This window comes from Cyanistes caeruleus, chromosome 38 (genome assembly GCF_971803275.1).
Source record: "Cyanistes caeruleus chromosome 38, bCyaCae1.hap1.1, whole genome shotgun sequence".
Taxonomy (NCBI): Eukaryota; Metazoa; Chordata; class Aves; order Passeriformes; family Paridae; genus Cyanistes; species Cyanistes caeruleus.
Window position 1 is genome coordinate 1,600,279 of NC_141739.1, and position 15,094 is coordinate 1,615,372.

The 15,094-nt window shown below is 60.9% G+C and overlaps 2 protein-coding genes across 2 annotated transcripts; one reads left to right on the forward strand and one right to left on the reverse strand.

Moving 5' to 3' along the window:
• Positions 1–976: 976 nt before the first annotated feature.
• On the forward strand, positions 977–1,767 carry SYCN (syncollin). The gene has a single exon (XM_086872075.1). The coding sequence runs from the start codon at positions 1,009–1,011 to the stop codon at positions 1,414–1,416; it is 408 nt and encodes a 135-aa protein (XP_086728201.1). The 5' UTR covers positions 977–1,008; the 3' UTR covers positions 1,417–1,767.
• Positions 1,768–1,887: 120 nt separating this feature from the next.
• Positions 1,888–15,000, reverse strand: PAK4 (p21 (RAC1) activated kinase 4). Its single transcript, XM_086872065.1, has 10 exons — positions 14,903–15,000; positions 14,508–14,568; positions 10,653–10,869; positions 9,145–9,654; positions 8,082–8,471; positions 7,781–7,914; positions 5,114–5,240; positions 4,906–5,031; positions 2,720–2,854; positions 1,888–2,644 (listed from the first exon to the last, which is right to left on the reverse strand). Exons 3-10 carry the CDS (start codon positions 10,851–10,853, stop codon positions 2,489–2,491), a joined length of 1,779 nt encoding a protein of 592 aa, XP_086728191.1. The 5' UTR covers positions 10,854–10,869; positions 14,508–14,568; positions 14,903–15,000; the 3' UTR covers positions 1,888–2,488.
• Between the last annotated feature and the right edge of the window lie 94 nt (positions 15,001–15,094).

The following is a 15,094-nucleotide window of genomic DNA, read 5'->3' on the forward strand; positions in this document are numbered from 1 at the left end:
GGGGTGTCCCCCACACCTGTGTCCCTTCCCATGGCACGGGGGGGGGTGACAATGGGGGTGTCCCCCACACCCGTGTCCCTTCCCGTGGCACTGGGGGGGGTGACCACAGGGGTGTCCCCCACACCTGTGTCCCTTCCCGTGGCACTGGGGGGGGTGACCACAGGGGTGTCCCCCACACCTGTGTCCCTTCCCATGGCACGGGGGGGGGTGACAATGGGGGTGTCCCCCACACCTGTGTCCCTTCCCGTGGCACTGGGGGGGGTGACCACAGGGGTGTCCCCCACACCCGTGTCCCTTCCCATGGCACGGGGGGGGGGTGACCACAGGGGTGTCCCCCACACCCGTGTCCCTTCCCGTGGCACTGGGGGGGGTGACCACAGGGGTGTCCCCCACACCTGTGTCCCTTCCCATAGCACGGGGGGGGGGTGACCACAGGGGTGTCCCCCACACCTGTGTCCCTTCCCGTGGCACTGGGGGGGGTGACCACAGGGGTGTCCCCCACACCTGTGTCCCTTCCCATAGCACGGGGGGGGGTGACCACAGGGGTGTCCCCCACACCTGTGTCCCTTCCCGTGGCACTGGGGGGGGTGACCACAGGGGTGTCCCCCACACCTGTGTCCCTTCCCGTGGCACTGGGGGGGGTGACCACAGGGGTGTCCCCCACACCTGTGTCCCTTCCCATGGCACGGGGGGGGGTGACCACAGGGGTGTCCCCCACACCTGTGTCCCTTCCCGTGGCACGGGGGGGGGTGACCACAGGGGTGTCCCCCACACCTGTGTCCCTTCCCATGGCACGGGGGGGGGTGACCACAGGGGTGTCCCCCACACCTGTGTCCCTTCCCGTGGCACAGAGGTGTCTCCTGGCCGTGGGTGCCACCACACCTGTGTCCCTTCCCGGGGAACCTGTCACACACCTGTGTCCCCTCCCAGGTGTGCCCCTCCCCGCGGCCTTGGCCCGGGCTATAAGCGCCCGCCGAAGGCCCCGGCACAGCCTGGGAGGTGACGGCGATGGCGTCGGCACTGCTGGTGACGCTGGCGGCCGCGGTGGCCGTGCTGGCCGCGGGGGTGGAGGCCCAGTGCCCCAAACCTGCCGACCTGCAGCCCATCAACGGCACGCGGGTGTGTGCCCAGCTCTACGCCGACAACAGCCCCTACTACGACCAGTGCTGCGCCGGGGACGTGCTGGTGGTGCCGCCCGACTCCGACGCGCCCTACATGCCCCGAGGCTGGTCGGCCCGCGCCTCCTCCCTCGTGGTGGGCACCAGGTGCGAGCTCACCGTGTGGTCGCGCAGCGGCAAGAAGGGCAATTCGAAGAAGTTCAGTGCCGGCACGGTGCCGCGGCTGCAGGAGGTGCGCCGGGGGCTCTTTGGAGACTGGAACGACGCCATCCGGGGCTACTACTGCACCTGCAAGTGAGCGGCGGCGCCGGGGACGGGGCGGGGGTGACACCGGGCGACGACGGGTGACGCCGTGAGGTGACGCCAGCCAGCGCGGGTCAGGGTGTGCCGGCGTGGCCACCACGAGTCCATCCGGGCCGAGATGGGTCGGCCAAACTCGACGTTGGGCGAGATGAACCAGCACAAGCCGACGTTGGCCGAGATGAACCAACGCGAGCCGACGTTGCCCAAGATCCACCATTGGTGGCCGAGCCAAGCCAACCTTGGCCAGTGTGAGTCAAGCTGGGCCGAGCCTCTCGTGGGACCCTGGGCCGACAGAGCCGCCCCCCGCCGCCCCCCCCGCAGTCAATAAAGCCCTGAGGCAGCAGCAGCGCCCGCCTGGGGGGTCCTTTATTGCTGGGGGGTGGTCTCCGTGCTCCCCCGCCCCATGGGGACCCCCGCCATGTGCCCCCCCTGCCCCCCCCAAAAGAAGCACACAGCACACAGGGGGTCCAAAAGGACACGTGTAATTTGGGGGGGCCCCGTGTCCCCCCGGAGCCCCCCCGTCCCGTGCGGTACAAAACCTGTCCATATAAATATCACTTTGTTAAAAAACAAAACCGTGGGAGCGGGGGGGAGTTCCGGGGAGGAGGAACCAACAACAACAAAAAAACCCCCAAAATCAACAAAAACAGGCGAGGAGAGCCCGGGGGAGGGGGGCACACCCCGAATCAGTAGTGTGGTGTGGTGGGGGGAGAGGGGGGACTGTAGTTTTAGGGACCCCCCTCTCACAGAGATGTAGGGGGGCCACACCCCCGTGCCCAAAGGGGGCAGAAAAGAGGGGACTAAAAACAAAAAAAAAAGGGGGAAATGCCCCAAAATGGGTCCCAAAGGCGGGAGGGACCAGGATGAGCCCCTGCATCCCCAAATCTCTGGGATGACAGCTGCCCTTCCCCCCGAAATCTCTGCTGTGTGGTCCCCAGCTCAGTAGTACAGGTTGGGGGGGGCCCCAGGAACATCCCAGTCCTGCTCCTGTTTGGGGGTGTCACCGAGGAGGAGGAGCAGGCGGAGCGGCAGGGGGCCAGGGGGTCCCCCCAGGGTGGGGAGGAGTCTCACCGCAGCCGGTGCTGCCGCATGAGGGGCACGATGCAGGCGGGGGGGCCCGCCACGCCCAGGAAGGGGTGACGGAGCAGCTCCGGGGCGCTGGCCCGCTGTGCCGGGTCCCGCACCAGCATCCGCTCCAGGAACCCCTTCAGGGACGGGGACACCTGAGGGGAACAGATCAGGGGTGTCAGACACCCCCCGGGACTCTCTGGAAAAGGGGGGGACTCCCCTCGAGTTACCTTGTGGCCGTTCTTGAGCCGGGGGGGGAGGTTGTCCCGGATCAGCTTCATGGCTTTGAGGGGGGGCTCGTTGAAATAGGGGGGTTCCCCATCCACCATCTCGATGACCATCACCCCCAGCGACCAGATGTCCACCTGGTGGGGGAGGATCACCCCAAAAGTGAGGAGGGGGTTAGGGGAGAGCCCCTCAACCCCCTCCGTGCCCCAGAATGGGGGGGGGTCTGGAGGGGAGGCCGCTTGGAGCCCCTCATACCTATGCTGGGTACCCCCAAACCCACCCTGGGCAACCCTAACCCCATTCCAGACCCACCCTGGGCAACCCTAACCCCATTCCAAACCCACCCTGGGCAACCCTAACCCCATTCCAAACCCACCCTGGGCAACCCTAATCCCAAAACCAAACCCACCCTGGGCAACCCTAACCCCATTCCAAACCCATCCTGGGCAACCCAAATCCCAAAACCAAACCCACCCTGGGCAACCCTAATCCCAAAACCAAACCCACCCTGGGCAACCCTAACCCCATTCCAAACCCACCCTGGGCAACCCTAACCCCAAAACCAAACCCATCCTGAGCAACCCTAACCCCATTCCAAACCCACCCTGGGCAACCCTAACCCCATTCCAAACCCACCCTGTGCAACCCTAACCCCATTCCAAACCCACCCTGGGCAACCCTAACCCCATTCCAAACCCACCCTGTGCAACCCTAACCCCATTCCAAACCCACCCTAGGCAACCCTAATCCCAAAACCAAACCCACCCTGGGCAACCCTAATCCCAAAACCAAACCCACCCTGGGCAACCCTAATCCCAAATCCAGACCCACCCTGGGCAACCCTAATCCCATTCCAAACCCACCCTGTGCAACCCTAATCCCAAAACCAAACCCACCCTGGGCAACCCTAACCCCATTCCAAACCCACCCTGTGCAACCCTAATCCCATTCCAAACCCACCCTGGGCAACCCTAATCCCAAAACCAAACCCACCCTGGGCAACCCTAATCCCAAATCCAGACCCACCCTGGGCAACCCTAATCCCATTCCAAACCCACCCTGTGCAACCCTAATCCCAAAACCAAACCCACCCTGGGCAACCCTAACCCCATTCCAAACCCACCCTGTGCAACCCTAATCCCAAAACCAAACCCACCCTGTGCAACCCTAATCCCATTCCAAACCCACCCTGTGCAACCCTAATCCCATTCCAAACCCACCCTGGGCAACCCTAATCCCAAAACCAAACCCACCCTGGGCAACCCTAACCCCATTCCAAACCCATCCTGGGCAACCCTAACCCCAAAACCAAACCCATCCTGAGCAACCCTAACCCCATTCCAAACCCACCCTGGGCAACCCTAACCCCATTCCAAACCCACCCTGGGCAACCCTAACCCCATTCCAAACCCATCCTGGGCAACCCTAACCCCATTCCAAACCCACCCTGGGCAACCCTAATCCCAAAACCAAACCCACCCTGGGCAACCCTAACCCCATTCCAAACCCACCCTGGGCAACCCTAATCCCAAAACCAAACCCACCCTGGGCAACCCTAACCCCATTCCAAACCCACCCTGGGCAACCCTAACCCCATTCCAAACCCACCCTGGGCAACCCTAACCCCATTCCAAACCCACCCTGGGCAACCCTAACCCCATTCCAAACCCACCCTGGGCAACCCTAACCCCATTCCAAACCCATCCTGGGCAACCCTAACCCCATTCCAAACCCACCCTGGGCAACCCTAACCCCATTCCAAACCCACCCTGGGCAACCCTAATCCCAAAACCAAACCCACCCTGGGCAACCCTAACCCCATTCCAAACCCACCCTGGGCAACCCTAACCCCATTCCAAACCCACCCTGGGCAACCCTAACCCCATTCCAAACCCACCCTGGGCAACCCTAATCCCATTCCAAACCCACCCTGGGCAACCCTAACCCCATTCCAAACCCACCCTGGGCAACCCTAATCCCAAATCTGAGCCCACCCTGGGAAGCCTCAGACCCATCCCAACCTCCCCACAAGACACCTCAGGGTGGTAAGGAAGGCAGGAGATGATCTTGGGGAGCCACACACCCATCCCAACCCCTCTAAACCCACCCCAAACCCCCCGAAACCCACCTGAAACACCCCCTAGGGCACCCCAGGATCCCCTAACCTCTCCCAAGCCCCCAGACCCACCTCTGGGCCGTAGGGCAGGCGGGAGATGAGCTCGGGGGCCATCCAGTAGGGAGTCCCCACCAGGGATTTGCGGCGCGGCACCTCCTTGTTCACTTGGGCGCAGAAGCCGAAATCTGAGAGTTTCACCTGCCAAGGAGGCCGGGGCTGGTTGGGGAGGGGTCCCAAAGGATCGGGGGGGGGTTTCGGGGGGATTTCTGGGTGTTCCTACCCGCCCGTCATGCGTGAGGAGGATGGAGTCGCTCTTGATGTCGCGGTGGATGACGCCCTGGGCATGGAGCACGGCCAGCGCCCGCAGCACGGAGCGGCACACAGCCGCGATCTGCTCCTCCGACATCCTGGGGGACAGCACCCTGTCACCTCTGACACCTCTGACACCACCCTGTCACTGCCCTGGCACCGCCCTGTCACCACCCTGTCACCTCTGACACCGCCCTGTCACTGCCCTGTCACCGCCCTGTCACCACCCTGTCACGTCTGACACGGCCCTGACATCTCTGACACCACCCTGTCACCACCCTGTCACCTCTGACACCGCCCTGTCACTGCCCTGTCACCTCTGTCACCTCTGACACCGCCCTGTCACCACCCTGTCACGTCTGACACCGCCCTGACATCTCTGACACCGCCCTGTCACCACCCTGTCACCTCTGACACCGCCCTGTCACTGCCTTGACACCGCCCTGTCACCTCTGACACCTCTGTCACCTCTGACACCGCCCTGTCACTGCCCTGTCACCGCCCTGTCACCACCCTGACACTGCCCTGTCACCGCCCTGTCACCTCTGACACCGCCCTGTCTCTGCCCTGACACCGCCCTGTCACTGCCTTGACACCGCCCTGTCACCGCCCTGACATCTCTGACACCGCCCTGTCACTGCCCTGTCACCGCCCTGTCAACACCCTGTCACCTCTGACACTGCCCTGTCACTGCCCTGTCACCGCCCTGACACCACCCTGTCACCTCTGACACCGCCCTGTCACTGCCTTGACACCGCCCTGTCACCACCCTGTCACCTCTGACACCTCTGTCACCTCTGACACCGCCCTGTCACCTCTGACACCGCCCTGTCACTGCCTTGACACCGCCCTGTCACCACCCTGTCACCTCTGACACCTCTGTCACCTCTGACACCGCCCTGTCACTGCCCTGTCACCTCTGTCACCTCTGACACCGCCCTGTCACTGCCCTGTCACCACCTTGTCACCACCTTGTCACCACCCTGACACCACCCTGTCACCGCCCTGTCACCTGTCACCTCTGACACCGCCCTGTCACCACCCTGTCACCACCTTGTCACCGCCCTGTCACCACCCTGTCACCGCCCTGTCACCGCCCTGACACCGCCCTGACACCGCCCTGACACTGCCCTGTCACCTCTGACACCGCCCTGTCACCGCCCTGACACCGCCCTGACACCGCCCTGACAACACCCTGTCACCTCTGTCACTGCCCTGTCACTGCCCTGACACCGCCCTGTCACCTCTGACACCGCCCTGTCAACACCCTGTCACTGCCCTGACACCGCCCTGTCACCGCCCTGTCACCTCTGACACCGCCCTGTCACCTCTGTCACTGCCCTGTCACCACCCTGTCACTGCCCTGTCACTGCCCTGACAACGCCCTGTGACCTCTGTCGCCTCTGACACCGCCCTGCCACTGCCCTGTCACCGCCCTGTCACTGCCCTGTCACCTCTGACACCGCCCTGTCACCTCTGACACCTCTGCCACCTCTGACACCGCCCTGTCACTGCCCTGTCACCTCTGACACCTCTGTCACCGCCCTGTCACCTCTGACACCGCCCTGTCTCTGCCCTGACACCGCCCTGTCACTGCCTTGACACCGCCCTGTCACCGCCCTGACATCTCTGACACCGCCCTGTCTCTGCCCTGACACCGCCCTGTCACTGCCCTGTCACCGCCCTGTCAACACCCTGTCACCTCTGACACTGCCCTGTCACTGCCCTGTCACCGCCCTGACACCACCCTGTCACCTCTGACACCGCCCTGTCACTGCCTTGACACCGCCCTGTCACCACCCTGTCACCTCTGACACCTCTGTCACCTCTGACACCGCCCTGTCACCTCTGACACCGCCCTGTCACTGCCTTGACACCGCCCTGTCACCACCCTGTCACCTCTGACACCTCTGTCACCTCTGACACCGCCCTGTCACTGCCCTGTCACCTCTGTCACCTCTGACACCGCCCTGTCACTGCCCTGTCACCACCTTGTCACCACCTTGTCACCACCCTGACACCACCCTGTCACCGCCCTGTCACCTGTCACCTCTGACACCGCCCTGTCACCACCCTGTCACCACCTTGTCACCGCCCTGTCACCACCCTGTCACCGCCCTGTCACCGCCCTGACACCACCCTGACACCGCCCTGACACTGCCCTGTCACCTCTGACACCGCCCTGTCACCGCCCTGACACCGCCCTGACACCGCCCTGACAACACCCTGTCACCTCTGTCACTGCCCTGTCACTGCCCTGACACCGCCCTGTCACCTCTGACACCGCCCTGTCAACACCCTGTCACTGCCCTGACACCGCCCTGTCACCGCCCTGTCACCTCTGACACCGCCCTGTCACCTCTGTCACTGCCCTGTCACCACCCTGTCACTGCCCTGTCACTGCCCTGACAACGCCCTGTGACCTCTGTCGCCTCTGACACCGCCCTGCCACTGCCCTGTCACCGCCCTGTCACTGCCCTGTCACCTCTGACACCGCCCTGTCACCTCTGACACCTCTGCCACCTCTGACACCGCCCTGTCACTGCCCTGTCACCTCTGACACCTCTGTCACCGCCCTGTCACCACCCTGTCACCTCTGTCACCGCCCCCTGGTCTCCAGCCCCGCTGCCCCGGTCACCTGGTGTGGGTGACGATGTCAGTCAGGGCACCGCCCTCCAGGAACTCCATGACCACCCAGAGCTCGTCACCCACCAGGTAACTGTTGTACATCTCCACCACGTTCTCATGCTGGTGGTCCCGCATGATCACCACCTGGGGGGGACACATGGGGTGAGACACCAGGACTGTCCCCAAGGCTCTCCAGGGCTTTGGGAGGTCTCTGGTGGGTCACCAAGAGGTCCTTGAGGGCCTCCTGAGGGGATCCAGGGGGTTCCTGAGGGTCCCCAAGGCTCTCCAGGGGTGCCCAGGACTGCCCTCACCTCGTTGAAGAGCAGCTCTCGCCGCTGCTGCTTGCGCAGGTCCATCTTCTTCACGGCCACCAGCTTGCCGGAGCCGCGCACGGTGGCGATGCAGACGACGCCCGTGGAGCCCTCGCCGATCTTGATGAAGTTGTCCAGGTACGTGCGGGGGTCTCCGGGGTCCACCACCATCTGCAGCGCCGCCCGGAACTGCTCGTGGGACACGCGCTGGGGACCCCCGGCCGCGGCGGGCGCGGGGGGACGCGGGGCTGGCGGCTCCGGGGCTGGGGGAGGCGGCTCCGGGGCTTTGGGGCGTGGGGGGCCGGGGGCGCCGAGGGAGGTGCCGGGAGGGCCGGCAGGGACCGGCCCGTTGGGGGTCACCTCCTGCGGGCGTCCCGGGCGGTGCTCGGCCTGCGGGGACGGGAGAGAGGGGGGTCAGCCGCCGGAATTGCTGCCGGGAATGTGGGGGAATTTGGGCAGAGGCCAAAGGGAAGGGCCGAGAGGAAAAGAGGAAAAGACTCCGGAGCCACGGAGCCCCCAGCCCCTCCAGGATGGCACAGTTCTGACCGGGACAAGCTGTGAGGAAGAGGAGCAGAGGAGTTTCTTCCAAGGAGGAAGAGAAGAGGCAGAGCAAGGAAGAGGAAACGGTTTCAGTGGCGATGATGATGATGATGCAGCGCTGGGCAGGGGAAGCCGTGGGCCCTGCACATCCCAGGGCTGGGAAGAGAAGCAGAGAAGCTGCTCCCGAGGAAGAACAGGGCAAGCACAGTGAGAGGAAAGAATCAGAATCAGAAAAAGAATCAGAACCAGAAGAAGCAGAATCAGAAGAAGAAGCAGAATCGGAAGAAGCAGAATCAGAAGAAGAATAATCAGAAGAAGCAGAATCACAAGAATCACAAGAAGCAGAATCAGAAGAGGAAATCGCTCCAGAGCCAAGTATGTGCCCCTGGGTAAGAAGCCGCTGCAGATCCCAGCAGAGCGCGGGAAGCTGCGAGGAAGAAGAGCAGAGAAGCCGCTCCGGAAGAGGAAGAAGAGCAGGAAGAGGAGAAGGAGGACAGGGAAGGGCCTGGGGACACCCCTTTACCTGGGCGCTGCCCCCCCGGCCGGGGTCGGTGTCGGCGCGGGGATAGGTGTGGAAGGGGCGTCCGGGCGCCGTCTTCAGCCCCGCTGCGGGAGCCCCGGGAACGCCGGCAATGTCGGGGGGCCGCAGGTCGGGCCCCGAGAGTGGGCGCTGCTCGCGGGCCGGGGGCCGTGGGGGCCCCTCTCCGGCTGAGCTGGATTTGGGGCGGCCCCCGGAGGGGTGGGGGTGAGGGAGGGGGGGCTCCCGCCCGGCTGCAGCTTTGGGGTCCCCCCGGGGCGGGCTGGGCTCCGGGTCCCCGCGGCGGCTCCTGCCGGGCTCCGGCCGGGAGCGGGGGGGTCCCGGGGCCAGGCCGTTCTCCGGGGGGTGCCGGGAGGGGCAGGGGGGGCTGTCCCGGCGCAGGGAGTTGGAGCGGGACACGGACACGGCCTCCAGCTCGTCCAGGAGCCACGCCAGGGTCCCGTCCCGGCCCCCGGGGGTCCCATCCTGGGTCCCTTTGGAGCCGCGCACGATGGGCTGCGGGGAGGGGAGAACACACGGGGAAAATGGGGGGGAAAAAGGAAAAAAACAAAACAAAACAAAAACAACAGAAAGATGACGTGGAATGGCTGCAGGGGGATGGCAGGATGAGCAATGGGACGGGGCTTGCCTGGGGGGTCCCTCTGGGGAAAAGTCACAGACCCCAAAATGACCCCGGGTGCCCCCCAGGGAGGGACTGGGGTCCAGCCTCGCTGGCAAGGGGGGGGCAGAATATTGGGGGGGTCTGATGGGGTGGGAATAGGTGGATGTGGGAATGGGGGGCTAAAACAATTGGGAACACACACAATGGGGCGGAGATCAGGCAGGAATGACCCCGAGTTCCCAAAACATGGGCTGGTTCCAGGTGTGGGGAAGGCTCTCATTGGGGGGGACCCCTGTCCTGGGGACCCAATTGTCACCTCCCTGCCCCAAGACCCCCAAACTCCTCCCGGTTTGACCCCAAAGAGCATCCAGGACCCCTTTACAATCTCTAAGACCCCAAATTCCCCCAAACCCACCCCAGGGACTGAATGAGCCCCCCTCCCATGATCCCAAAACCGTCTGGTCCATGATGTGCCCCCAGTTTGTGTTTTTGGAAGGTAGGAAAGGGGTGGGCACCCAGCTCCCACCTCCCTGAGCCCCAAAATTGTCTTTTGGAGCTCCAAGGATGGCTGGAAACTCCTTTACCTCCTCCACAACCTCTGAACATCAAACGATCCCAAAAAATTCCCTTGTTCCAAGACCCCCAAACTGCCCCAAATTTGTCTTTTGGAGCTCCAAGGATGGCTGGAAACTCCTTTATCTCCTCCACAACCTCTGAACATCGACAGATCCCAAAAACTCCCTTATTCCAAGACCCCCCAAACTCCACCCCCAAGTCCACCCCCAAAGAACACCCAGAACCACGTTTTCCAAGACCCCAAACCCGGAATGCTGACCCTCCCTCAGCCCATCCCTCCCACCCTGGAATTCCCAACGCTCCCGCTTCTCCGCACCTTGTGGGCCCCGCGGATGGCAGTGATGCAGGCGGGGTCCACCAGAGGTTTGGGGCGGCGGGCGGACTCCTCCAGCAGCCCCTGCCACTGGCGGGGCAGCCCGGTGAAGCGCTGCTCCGAGGGGTCGTAGCCCGTGTGCACCCGGTGCTCGAAGTTGGACGGCGCCGAGATCTCCACCCGCTTCTTCTTCTTGGAGAACATGGCCCAGGACGCGCTCCTGGCAACGGGACCGGGAACGCCGGGGTGAGGGAAATAGGAACCGGCACCAGGAACGGGGTCGGCCCCTGAAATCCAGGAATGTCCCTGGGAATGGGATCGGTGCCCGAATCCCATCGTTAGGATGAGACAAATTGGGAATGTTGGGATGGACCCCAAAAATCCCGCTGTTGGAAGGGTTTTTATCCATCCATTGGCCACTTCTGTCCAACATCCCCCGCTTTGATCCCGTTACTTCCCCGTTTTTTCCCAAATCCAAGCTTGGAAACACCAGGAGCGCCTGAAATTCCCACTTGGAAATGGGATTAATCCATCAGTTACCGCACCTGCACCAACTAACAGACCTAAAACACCTCAAAAAGCCCCAAAAATCCACTTTTCCCAGTGCCAGGATCTCTGGGGCACAATCTGAGGATTTGACTGATTTCATTCCCTGTTTTTCCATGTTTTCCCTGCAGTCTCCAGGCCCAGAATGAGCTGAGCTGGGAGGGTTTTGGAAATGTGATCTCAGTGGGGCCATGAATCCCACTGGGAATGGCCCCAAAATCCCAAGGATCCCAGGTGGGTCCATTTTTCCCATTTCCATTTCTCCCAGTGCCAATTTCCTGCTGCTTCCTTCCATTTCCAGGCTCCAGAACCCCAACGCTTCCAAGGTTTTCTCACTGTTTTTTCCCAGTATTAAAGGTTTTCTCCTTAAATCAATGATCCATTATGAAGTTTTCCTCCTCCTCCACTTCGACCCCAGCCAAAAACTGCCAGAATTCTGCATATTCCCCATTTTCCTTCCTCATCCGAGGCTGTTCCTTCCTTCCACCTTTCCAGGACACTGCTGGGATCCTCCCTGGATTGCCTAAATCCCATTTTCAGATGGAAAATTCTCCTGGTTTGGGGAAAATCGTAGCTGAATTTGGAGTGGGAGGATTAAAAACTGCTGCATTTGGGGTTTTCCTGCTGGGAATTGCACAGGAAATATCCAAGGATGGCCCAGGTCGGTCAGAAAGTTGGGGAAGTGCAGTATCCAGGGCTTCTGGACACCAAAACCACAGGACTTCATCCCAAAAACACCTCTTTTTTGTTTTTTTCCAGATGGTTGGGGAAAAACTGGTGGCACTTGGCAGGGGCAGAGGGGTCCTGAAGAATTCCAGAGGGGTGAACTTATCCCTCAGCCCTTCCCAGGCTGCATTCCTGGGATCCCAGCTGGGTTTAATTAGTTACCAATTAACAAGGAACTGACTCCACACCAGCTGGAATATTCTTGTATTTTCCCTAAAACTCCCCCCCCAGATCAGTGGCATTTAGGCTGTATCCTGGTGAGAATCATACTGGCAGCTTTGGGATGGAAAAGGGGATAAAAAGGTGGATGGAGGCGCTTCACACCTTCCCATAAAACCCCAAATCCCAGAAAATCGGATGTTACTGATTTTCTGACTGCTGATAGGGCAGGGGAGCGTCCAGGGAGGGACTGAAATGGGATTTCAGGATTTTCAGACCGGAGGTAGGTGAACTTCGGGAAAACAAACAGCCAGGGTGACATCAGGGCATTCCAGACTTCATCCCGCTTCCCAAATTCCAATATTCCCATTTCTTCACCCCCTGTGTGGAGCTGGTCCTTCCCTCCCATTTCTCCTCTCTTTGCCCCGAATTGCTCCATTTCCCCCTGACTTTCCTACGGAAGCAGAGCCCCAGGAAGATGGGAAGAACCCCCAGGGAAAGTCAGGGTAGATCCCAAGGGAACACGAAGGGATTCCCATGGAATTCCTGCTCCGGAGCCTCCTTGGGATCCCTCGGGGGACACTGCGAGAAAATTCCACCAGCTGAAAAACTTACCTGGTATTCCCACCGCTTATTCCTGGGGTTTTGTTTTCCCCCTAAAGCTCCCTGAATCCTGAACTCATGCTGGGTTTGATCCTTTTGGGAAGAAAACGGAAGAGCCAAAGTCTCCCTTGGAAAATCCCTGAGCTGCTTGTTGTTTTTTTTTCCTTTTGGGGAATTATTTTCCTGCTGTCAGCCAGAACAGGAAAAGACTCCAAACCCTCCAAATCCACATCTTCCATGAAAAACTTCCAGCTGCAGGAGTTTGGGATCCTTGGGAAGCAGCTCCTCACAGGGACGGTTCAATGCGTCCCGGGAATATCCCGCAATTGCAGCGGGATTGGCGAAAGCGCGTTTTCCTGATCCCGGTGATCCCTGGAGCTCGGATCCTGCGGGGAGCAGGGGCAGGCTGCTCCCGGGGGTTGTTCTCCTCACAACAGGTCCCAGAGCTGCGGGTCACTGCCCTGGGCTGGAATGCCGGGATTCCCTGGGAAGGGATGACATTCCCGGCAAAGAGAGGCCGGGAAGGCCGGAGCGTTCCGGCCAGGAAAGGCGGGTTGGACTGGCCCAGCTGGATCTGCCGGAGGAGGAGAAGGAGGAGGAAGAGGAAGAGGAGGAGGAGGAAGAGGAGGAGAAGTGTCAGCCTTTGCCCGGAGGAATCCCGGAATTCCAGGAATCTGGTGACCCACGAGGAGCCTCCAAAGCTGAGGGGAAAAACCCGGGAAGGGGAAGAGGAAATCCGAACTCCTGGGAAAAGGGAATCCACTGCTCAAAGCTTCCCTGATCACTGGGAAAAACAGGACGGGAGGGAAGGGGAAGGAGGAAGGAACGGGAAAAGGAGAAGCAGGAAAGGGGAGAAGAAGGAAAAAAGTGGAAAAGAAAGAGGAAGAATAGGAATTCTGGCAGAATTCATCTCCCTTCCTGCAGCAAGAAGTTCCCCCAGAGCTGGAAGTGTAGGGGGAGAGAGAGGGAGGAACGTTGGGAATCTCCAGCTTGGGGCAAAGGAAGGGCCAATTAATTGGAACCAATTAATCAGCAACGATCCCGTTTGTCCATGATGATCCGGTTCACTAAAATCCAGGAAAACGGCAAATCCCTGCTGGGGCTGCTTCGGGAACACCTCCAGAAAACCCAGATATTCCTCCCAGGGCTCCGGGGAGCCCAGGTTTTATCCCATGGGAACGAACAAATTAAAAGATTAATTAAAACCTCTGCCGGGAATATCCTTGGAATTTCTTCCTGGAAAATCCGGAGAGATTTCCGCTCATCCCGCGTGGAATTAACAAGATGTCGGTGATCAAATTCCCACCTTTTGCCCCCAAACCCCAGCAGGGAATGGCGGGAGGGAGAAGTTTTTGGTCATTTCCAAAGGATTGCTGGATCTTTTCCACATCTGGATATTCCCCACAAACCAAATTTCCACTTATTTCCAAGCCGACCACGGGCCAATCCCTCTGTGCCACCATTAATTATTTGAAAATTCACTAAATGACAGGGAAAACACAACTAAAAGCCCAAATCCTGAGGCTTTTTCCGATTTTCCTCCTTTTCCATTGAGGAGTGGTGACAGGAACACCACAAAAATCCAGCGGGGATGGTGATTTCCCTTTCCACTGCACCAAAATTGGGGGAAAACGCTGATTTTGAGGAGTTAAAACATTCCTGAGGAATCCCAGTGCTCCCCTGTCTTGGAATTCCTGACCCAAATCCATAAGAAACGCTGGAAAAATCTATCCGAGAGCTCCTGGATGGGAGCGTGGGGAGGAGAGCCCAAAAATCCCCGTGAGATAAAAAATTCCGGGAATTAATTCCCGATCCGTTTCCTACCTTCCACGAAGGGAAAACTTTCCTGCCTCAGCTCCGCATTCCAGGTCCTCCGGGAAAAGTGCTGCACGGGGAAGAACGGAATTCCCTCAGGAGCACCCCGGACCTCCCCTCTTGGGGTGTTTTTAGGGCGGGGGGTGTTTAAATCCATATCCCGATGCTCTCCGAGAATTCCAGAGTTCCCCAAGGCTGTTGCTTCCGCCCCCCCCCCCCCCCCGGGATTTAGAGATCCTCAAACTGCCCCAAAGCCCATCCCCAAGCTCCCAACTCCATCACCACGGCATTCCTTTTCCCCGGGAGGGGAGGGCGGGTCTCCAAAAGCCAGATTCCCCCCGAAATCCCGAAATTCCTCCCGGGCGCGCTCAGCCCCTCCCCCGCCGGGCCCCCTCAGGCCTCACTCGGCCGCCGCCGCCATGTTGGGACCGAGCCACATCCGGGTCCTCCCACGCCCGCGTCGCCGCGGAGACAGGCCGTGCCCTTAGGGGGCGGGGCCAGGGGCAGGAGGGGCGTGGCTACCCATACATGGGCAAGGAGCGGCCTATGGATAGCCTAATATGGTAAAGAGGGCGTGGCTTAGGGCGGAGCGAAGC